The sequence below is a fragment of the Andrographis paniculata genome, unplaced genomic scaffold, assembly GCF_009805555.1.
Source record: "Andrographis paniculata isolate CXL003 unplaced genomic scaffold, ASM980555v1 Contig43END, whole genome shotgun sequence".
Taxonomy (NCBI): Eukaryota; Viridiplantae; Streptophyta; class Magnoliopsida; order Lamiales; family Acanthaceae; genus Andrographis; species Andrographis paniculata.
Genome location: NW_026137577.1, coordinates 444151 through 452987, shown reverse-complemented (window position 1 = coordinate 452987; position 8837 = coordinate 444151). Strand labels below are relative to the sequence as shown.

General features: G+C 42.3%; 2 protein-coding genes across 4 annotated transcripts; both read right to left on the bottom strand.

Moving 5' to 3' along the window:
• Nucleotides 1-540: 540 nt before the first annotated feature.
• On the bottom strand, nt 541-8084 carry LOC127251200 (uncharacterized). Of its 3 annotated transcripts, none has more exons than XM_051274797.1 (8): nt 2602-2906; nt 2429-2518; nt 2221-2319; nt 1815-2111; nt 1658-1720; nt 1463-1547; nt 855-994; nt 541-764 (listed from the first exon to the last, which is right to left on the bottom strand). In XM_051274797.1, the coding sequence occupies exons 4-8, from the start codon at nt 1911-1913 to the stop codon at nt 747-749; spliced, it is 405 nt and encodes a 134-aa protein (XP_051130754.1). In that variant the 5' UTR covers nt 1914-2111; nt 2221-2319; nt 2429-2518; nt 2602-2906; the 3' UTR covers nt 541-746. The 3 variants fall into 3 exon arrangements, with proteins under 3 accessions (XP_051130754.1, XP_051130753.1, XP_051130752.1); XM_051274796.1 differs by having other exon boundaries at nt 1815-2123; nt 2602-2902; XM_051274795.1 differs by lacking the exons at nt 1463-1547; nt 1658-1720; nt 1815-2111; ... (1 more) ...; nt 2429-2518; nt 2602-2906 and adding exons at nt 3261-3498; nt 3585-3902; nt 7688-7776; nt 7866-8084.
• Nucleotides 4218-6466, bottom strand: LOC127251227 (uncharacterized). The gene is made up of 2 exons (XM_051274837.1): nt 4458-6466; nt 4218-4368 (listed from the first exon to the last, which is right to left on the bottom strand). Exons 1-2 carry the CDS (start codon nt 6464-6466, stop codon nt 4218-4220), a joined length of 2160 nt encoding a protein of 719 aa, XP_051130794.1.
• Nucleotides 8085-8837: the final 753 nt, after the last annotated feature.

Genomic DNA, 8837 nt, shown 5'->3' with positions numbered 1-8837 from the left:
ATGTTTGTTACGAATTTTCTCTCGTAACGAAAGGTAGATCCTTCCGCGCGTGTGGCAGGACTTTTAGTTACGGTATTTGTTACGGAAGTTCCTCGCGTTACAAGTGTTTTCCATTGACCGGTTGTCAGAACTTGGTTTTTGTTACGACTATTTGTAACGGCATTGAACCCCGTAAAAAAAATATTACCTACTTATAGTCACGAAACCGTCTGTAACAACAAATATCCAAAGACCACTTTTTGTAACGATTTTCTGGCCTTTTGTTACGGAAAAATAGCGTATTGTGAAAAACAGGGGGTACGCTGCAATTGAAATTGTTCGTAACAAATGGACCTGCTGTGATGCGTATGATACGAAAATAAATTACGAATACAAAGATTGCTATAAACATCATCATCATTACGCCCCGCGCAAACATTAATTCATATTAAAATCTGAATTCCATACCTACCAACAAAGTAAAGCAACCCATAGAACAAGCCTACCAGTATCTACACATCAACAACCTGTTCCGCAAAACGTGCTTAACAGTTCAAACACAAGTAAACAACGCAATAAGCAAATACGGTTATCCATCAATCCCATTAGGCACATTTTTCACCATACGAATTCAAACCACAAAGGTCTACGCATCAATTCCAGACATAGTTCAACAAAAACTCAACACAATCCATCCAAAGACAGGTTCGACATTCAATCCATATGACAAACGGGGCAATTAACATGGGTGTATCGGTACCAACATTTCAAGCCCGGCGCATGAGCTGCAATTGCCAACACAGAGATTACTTTAAGTCATACTTCTTATAAATTTCGGAAGGCAATACAAGAAAGGTATTAAAGTAGATCCTTACGTCCTTGTAGCTCCACTCAATAGGATCTTCGCCGACGACATCGCGAAGGGTAGTCGCCCCAGAAATGGTCGGCAAAATAAGGGGTGTGTCCGGGACTGACGCGGATGTCACGAAGACCTTGACCAAGGAAAGTGTGTCACCTACAGCATTCACAAGAGCAATTTTTGATTACATTCAAGCATATATATCAACAGACGTTCGAACTGTATATATAACATGTCATAACACAGACATTATAAGTGTAATACTTTGGAACTAGAACAAGAGGAGTACGTACATTCAGACATGTCGTACAGTACATGGTATTACATTCATGAGTTAGGTAGCGAAGCACATTATACCCTAATTTCCTATGTAATTGCAGCTTGATCTTTAAACCAAACATCCTTCAATAAACATGGGTCGTCATAATAGCAGTTATTTTACCACCCCTACATTAACAGTCTACATCGCTTTGGAAATCCACGGATCGTATCATTGTATACTTCTACACTTAGTGAATCCATGCTAATACGCAATATGAGGCCTGAACAGTCACGAAAACCTACGATATCTCGCTGAGGCATATTAAAAGTTTAATTAAACATCCTCAAAGATACCGGACCAACCTGGCCCAGGGGGGCAGAGCAGAAGTCCCTCTGCAACAACTTTTTTCTCACCGGTGCGGGATAATAGAAGCACATGTGTGCCGACCTACAACAGACAGGGCATATGAGTTGGATAAGGTAGTACGCAGTCAAGAGTAGCCTAAATTAGACACTGCACTGATTTCTAAGAAACTCCAGGGCGTCACGGAATCATACCGTCATGCTTGGCTCGGACACAGGCCTGGGAATCTCAGGGACTGAATCAATACGAGATGTGCCCTATCATATAACATGCCGGGGATGGTAAATTCCTTCGCCATCCAAATCTCATGGGATACTCATACCAAACAGGTCAGGGATTATGAATACTTACTGCCTGGCCAGTAACCGCTCCGGAGTTTCTGTGCATGAATGCATACACATCAGCCTTGATGGTTTTGAACTCATCCATCATTGCCTTCAGCTCCTCCATTCCATTCTATAGTTGTTCCCACCCATGCTGGAATGCTACACTGTCTGTTAAACCAGTTGACTCGCTGCGGGGATGAGCTGAACTTGCCGCACTGTCGACCTTTGACCGCTTCTTAATCTTTCCCCCAAGGGCCCGTCGGTACAGAGTCTCCCGAACAGAGGGAGTCCGCCCTTCAGGGGGAACCTTGTTTAGCTCATTCTGTAAATAAGTCTACAGGAAAGATTTAAGTGAGGCCGAACTTGCTCTTGTTGTTAGAGATGTAAATACTGACTGAATTGTAACTAAGTTGGGAACGAATTTATTCTACCAATATCTCCTCGGTTTCTTGGTCATCCTTTCCCTTGCCTTGTGTGCGACTGGAAATCCAAATCTCCAGATTGTCGGGGTCCTTCCCCTTTGCCTTGATCTGCAGCAATACAAGGCCTTCTGTCATCGAAAACATAATGAAATACAGGAGAGGAAAATATGGGGATGGAGCATGACATGACTAATTACTTAATTGTAATAAAAGGTACCTCCTCTGCCAGAGTCGTGAATGACTTCCGCCCAGTACGATGTGGAAAGCTTCTTTTCGCTACGTTCGACGCATTTTTCTTGGATTGAAGCTACGTCAATCAAAGTTATTTAGTTCTCAGTCCATGCCCGTGCAGATTTAACGTATATTAATTTGGCATGTCCCTATGCGTACCTTCACCTTCTCGTCGCGCCAATACTCAACCAACTTCGGCCACTGATCGGGCACAATCCTGCTTGAGGGAACCTTCTTCAGTGCTTCTTCATCGTCCTCGATCGGATTGAAGTAAGTTGATTTGATGCTGTATTTCCAGTGCCTCCAAACTTCCCTTAGGTCAGCCAAGACCACTTTCTCCGCTGAGTCTGGTAATCCGCTGTTACTCTGGAATGCCGTTTCACACGGTTTCCACCAGGTCCGGAGAAGATGGTAGGGCCATATATAAGAATCTATATGAAATAAAAGAACTTTCAATTTAATGAAGTTTGCATCACCTGAACCTTCATCCATGCACCCTGTCTCTTCGTCTCCGGTATCTCAGCGAACGTGGGGTAATGTAGAGGAAGTCGAGCTCCGTTGCGTGCAATGACCCCAATGGCTGTCTTGTACTCGTTTACGTCGGGTCCGACGATGCTTTTACCATCCGGCGATGTGCATACAAGCATCCTGTGATCTTTTCCCCATCCACGCGGCATTCGTGCCGCCCCTCTCCCCTGCTTTTTCTTTGACGAACCAGCTGACACAAACAGGAGATTACATGTTCTAATAAGGATATTACATGCAAAATATGAAGTCACTAAATGTAATCGGTAATCTTTGAAGGCTAATTTCCAAACCGTCGTGCGATGTCATCTCGTCCAATGGTGCCATATTGCCCGCCTCTGTTCCTGTCATCAGAGTGGGGTCGGAGCCTGGCCCTTCATCCAAGAGTGGCATATCACTCTCTGCAGTCTCCATGTCCTGCGTCGGCGGAAGTGTCTCGTCATCTGCTTGTGTGGGGGGGATTGTATCATCGTCATCCTGTGTCAGTGCCGTCGGATCAAAAAGTGATGGAACATCCCTATCATCATGTTCCTGTTGGGGTTAACAGTGTCAGCCTATTGTAGTGTTATACTGAGAGTTCAAATAAGGACATGCTTTCGGCAAAGGAACCACATTACCTCCAAAGGGCCCTCTGAATCCTGAAGCACTGCCCTTCGAGTGGAAGATGTTGGCTTCATGCTTTGACCACGAGCATCGCGCTCTTTCTCCCACTCTGATGTGATGGACCGGAGTCGCTGGAGCAGTGGCGAGACCCGAGATCCCTTCCGTTTTGTCACTTTCTTTGTGGGATTGCGGATGGGCGATGGATTCCTGCTTGCGGGATGAGTTGCCTCTAGGGGGTTGTTACGTGCGGATGCCCGGGTAAAACGTCTTGCGGGAGAGACTGCCGGATCCTGTGACCCTCCAACGGCAGTACGTTGAGATTTGCCCATAACCTGCAAGACACCAGTGTTAGTTGGCAGTATGAAAACGTATATTAGGAGAAAATCAAAACACACTTATCACAACAAAGCTTATGAAGTGACATATTACGAGAAATTCACATAATAGTTACTGCAATTAATCAGGGTAAATTGCTTCAGCATACGCAAACGGGGGTAAAGAGCTTATCCGCGTTGACATATTCGGAAAAAATCATAACATCCTGCGCGCGCATAATGGATGCAAAGTGCTTCAGCAAATCAAGCGAAAACAGGGCCTATGAACGATGGCATGCATGTCCGAAAGTGGTTACCTATTACGTACTTCAATCACCGACCCCCCCTCCCCACATAGATGACCATCTGTTGAGATGTGTAATTTATTCGCTCCAGTTCACGAACTGTGTTATGAGCTGAGCACATCGAATTGAAGAAGTTACAAAGTTCAATCAACACGAGCACAACATTTTTGGGAAGATGCCTACAGGAAGTGTTGAATCAGCACCTTCAGTTATATTTAGAGGAGGCATATATCATGTTAATTAAAATAATTGCGTTTCAAGGGTATACCGTCGGGCAGCAATAGGTAGAATTCGTTGCATAAGAACATGGCAATCGTGGCTCTTAAGTCCCCATATTAGTTGTTGTTCTACCTTCACACGACACGATAAGTTTGAACTGAACCCATGAGGTGGTCGGAGGTCCTTCAACACAGATAGGAATATCCGTTTTTCGGGGTTACTCATGGTGTACGTAGCTGCCGGCAAATATATAGCGCCCCTAGGACCCGATACCGGGTGTAAAGAACTACGTATTTGCATCAACTGTAAGTCTTTCCTCGTGTTCAGATTGTCCTTTGTTTTCCCCTTAGTTCCCAACAATGTATACAGTACATTCTCACACACATTCTTTTCAATGTGCATCAAGTCGAGGTTGTGACGTACCTCATTCTCAGACCAATAAGGGAGCTGAAAGAATATGCTCTTTTTTTTCCACACCTGTTGCTGCCCGTCCACCCCCCGGCGACGCTTGCGAGACCCCTGTGCAATGCGTTTCTCAATCAAGTCAACCGTACGATACTCAGTAGGCATATCCTGAAGCTGCTGCAGAAGTTCAGCGCCGGTCAAGCGAGAAGGCTTTCCGTCAAAGCTCATCGAACCGTCAAATGCATGTTTATCAAAGCGCATTCTATGCCCAGCCGGCAGGAACCGTCGATGCCCGCAATAGCTATACTTATGTCCATTTTTCAGGTATCTGGAATGAGTTTTTAAACCACAAACAGGGCATGCATTCGCCCCACGAGTCGGCCACCCTGACAACATACCGTAACCGGGAAAATCACTAATAGTCCACAGCAATGCAGCTCGCATCTGGAAATCCTCCTTAGTACTCGCATCGTACGTCCGAACACCATCATACCAAAGCTCCTTAAGCTCATCGATCAAAGGTTGAAGGAAGACATCAATCCGATCCCCCGGGCCATGCGGGCCGTCTATAATCGTAGAGAGGATGAACGATGGTTGCTTCATGCACAGCCACGGAGGTAGGTTATATATCACAAGTACGACGGGCCAAATACTATAACTCACACTCATATTCCCAAAAGGGTTGAAACCGTCAGTGGCCAGACCGAGGCGTACGTTGCGAATCTCCTCAGAGAACGTCGGGTACCGATGATCGAAACTCTTCCACGCAGGACTATCTGCTGGATGACGCATCTTGCCATCGTCTACACGCCCTTCGGCATGCCATCTCATAGAAGATGCAGTTTTGGAAGATACGTACCATCGCTGCAATCGCGGAATTAATGGAAAGTACCTTAACTTCTTCACTGGAGATCTATCTTTACCCTGTGTAAATCGCTTTTCCCCACACACAACACAAACCTCACGGTCAACATCTTCCCCAGTAAACAACATGCAATTGTTGATGCACGCATGGATAGTCTTGCATGTGAACCCCAAGTCCTTGGTCAGCTTATTAGCCTCATAGAAGTTCTTCGGAAGGACAACATCGTCTGGAAGTGCATCCCGTAACAGCTCTAACAGCAAATCAATAGAATTATTAGACCAGTGGCACAAAACCTTCAAGTGCAAAAGCCGTGCGATAAACGAGAGTCTACTCATCTTCTTGCACCCTGGTATGAGCTCTTTCTCTACATCTTCTAACATCTTTCTATACCCCTTACTGCCATGATGTATATGTTCATTTTCGTCATCCCTATGAGGTTCATTTCCACTGGGCCCCGGATCGGTGTGCTCTGTATATGCACACTCTCGCAATAGAAGTTCTAGTTCCTCCTCCCAACGCATTGGCATATTGTCGTTTGCAACAGCATGGTTCACCTCTCCTTCTCCGTGGCAAGTCCAAACCTTGTAGGTTTGGTCGAATCCATAACGAATACAATGGAGCAAGACATCTCTACGAGATTTTGTTAAGCGATTTCCGCAAGATGTACAGGGGCAATAGATGCAAGATTCAGAGCTACGATCTTTAAATGCGAAATCTAAGAAAGCCCTGACCCCGTCCAAATATTGAGCGGAGATATGGTTCGCATCGTCTATCCAACTCCTATCCATCTAGCAATATAATATACATGCGATTCCATCAACAAAACATGCAACCAAAAACATATAAGTACAACATAACCTTCACCGATATAATAGGAAACATGGATGCTCTTCATGACGCTAGCATTATAATTTATCACAACATTAAGGCACATGGACCAAAATCAGCAGCCCTCACCACTTAAAAATCTTCCATAGATGCAATGTAAATAGTATTATATGGATATATTTCCCGTCACAAATGCTGGGCCGTCACAAATAGACACATCAGCAGCAAGAGAGAGTGAGAAAGAAGTGAAAAAGTTTCTGACATTGACAAGACATGGGGAGCATGGGGGTGACATCCGTGTGTATGCTGCAACCACTATATCTATCTATCTATCTATCTATATGGGACTGGAAGATGGAGATTGAGATGGAAGACGTGTACTATAAGAATTTTGAGATAGATATACATATATATATATAGAGGTACAGAAATGGCTCTCTACCCCAATTAGAGGGATACAAATAGGAATAGTACACAGCACCAAAGCCACAAGATTCACTGTATCTGTTTCCACCAAAACTGCATTTGCATCATCTTCTTCTCACATTACTACTCTCGCCCTCATCCTTTACTCTCTACTCTCTACTCCCTACTCTCAATGCAAAGTGTAAATAAGCCCTGGATTTTATCCTTAATTTATAGAAATGCTATAATGAATATATGTATGGGTGACTGTATGTGTATACGCATACTACAAATGCAGGATAACGAAATCTGATATTAAATTACCTACGATCAGAAAACTGAACTGCAATTCAAGAAGCATGCAACTTGAGGTATTTCGCAATTCATAAATCTTGTTAAATGCTTCCCAACAGCCGAATTAAGTTTCCTGACGTAATGTGTTACTTTGTATTCTGAACAAATTAGCAAGAGGATTGAGCTAATATGTTTTAATCTAACATTTAAGCTACCAGAACAAAGAAATACCTCATAAATTTAACATACAGTAAAGCATTGCACTTGGTGTTTAACTATAAATTAAAGATAAATATCAAAAAAATAAATTCAACCAAAAAAACTCTCCTTCTGGACAAAGGAATACAAATTCACCTCAAATGTAACACACGATAAAGCCCAAACAAATGGAGTTAAAATGTAAGACTATATCCATACCGAGAAAGAGGCGAAGAACTTTGGAGTAATACCAAATCTTTCGGGAGAAAACTTAAAAACCTTACCTAGATGCCGGAGTAGATCCCTCGTTTCCGTTGATTTCACAATGCTCGTCGTCCTGCAGGTTCAGAGGAAGGAAACTCGATCGAGTTTTCTACAAGGGAGAAATGAGATTATGCCCTAATTTGTCGAAGATACCTCGCGTAATACAAAATCTTTTTCGAGCTACCTTCAAAACCTTACCTGGGTGAGGTGCGCCGGAGTAGATCCCAGGGACGGATCGATTTCACCTCGCGCGTCGTCGTCGGCAGCTACAGGAAATCGGATCGCGGGCGACTGTGAGAAGCGAACGAGGGAAATGAACCAGATGCCCTAATTTGTCTAAGTGTGGGATGATATAGCGTTTTTGTCCATTTTGATCGTTTCTGGAATGAAAGCGTCAATCCAGTATTTTACTTTTTTTTTTTTTTTTTTTTAATTTAACTTTTCCAAAAATAAAAAATTAAATACCAGTAGTTACGAACACTTTACGTAACTAATGTTATTTTGACCAAATTCTACCATCTCATTATTTGTTACGATATTTTTTGCGTAACGACAGAACCTAAAACGTTGACCGGGTTTTTTTTTTTTTCGTCACGGATTTTGTCGTAACTAATATATCTATTTGTTACGATTTTATTGTTACGGACTCTCAACCCGTGGTGAATATCCCTTTTTTTGGTAGTGCGTAAGAAATAAATACATAAATATAGCATGATATACCAAACCGTCTCAACGTTTGATCTCATTTATGCCATCAATATATATTTATATATATGTATATATATATATATATTCACATATCTGAAGTTCTAATCGAATCATTTATTGTTCCGATAAAATAATCAAATTGAGAAGAAAACTAACATAATAATCGTAATAAATGACCGGTAGATTAAATAATTACAAACTCCACGAATGATTCTAGAAAATTAATAAATAATGGTCAATTAATCGCAAATGTAAACAAATATTCAGATGAAATCTAACTTCATTTGCAAGCACATATACTTATGATTTGCGTGTATATATACATATATATATATTCACACATATTATTCCAATCGAAGAATTTCCATGAAATAATAAATTAAATTTACAATTAAATAATTTATTTAATTATCAATAAAGTGCCATATAAAGAACAAATAATGAAGAGATCTTGTTCCACTT

Coding starts and splice junctions, on each gene's coding strand:
- LOC127251200 (XM_051274795.1), bottom strand. CDS start 3,899: ATGGGCAAATCTCAACGTACTGCCGTTGGAGGGTCACAGGATCCGGCA. Junction 3,499..3,584: donor ATTCAGAGGGCCCTTTGGAG/GTAATGTGGTTC, acceptor TAACCCCAACAG/GAACATGATGATAGGGATGT. Junction 995..3,260: donor CGAGATGACATCGCACGACG/GTTTGGAAATTA, acceptor TGAATGCTGTAG/GTGACACACTTTCCTTGGTC.
- LOC127251227 (XM_051274837.1), bottom strand. CDS start 6,466: ATGGATAGGAGTTGGATAGACGATGCGAACCATATCTCCGCTCAATAT. Junction 4,369..4,457: donor CTACCTATTGCTGCCCGACG/GTATACCCTTGA, acceptor CACTTCCTGTAG/GCATCTTCCCAAAAATGTTG.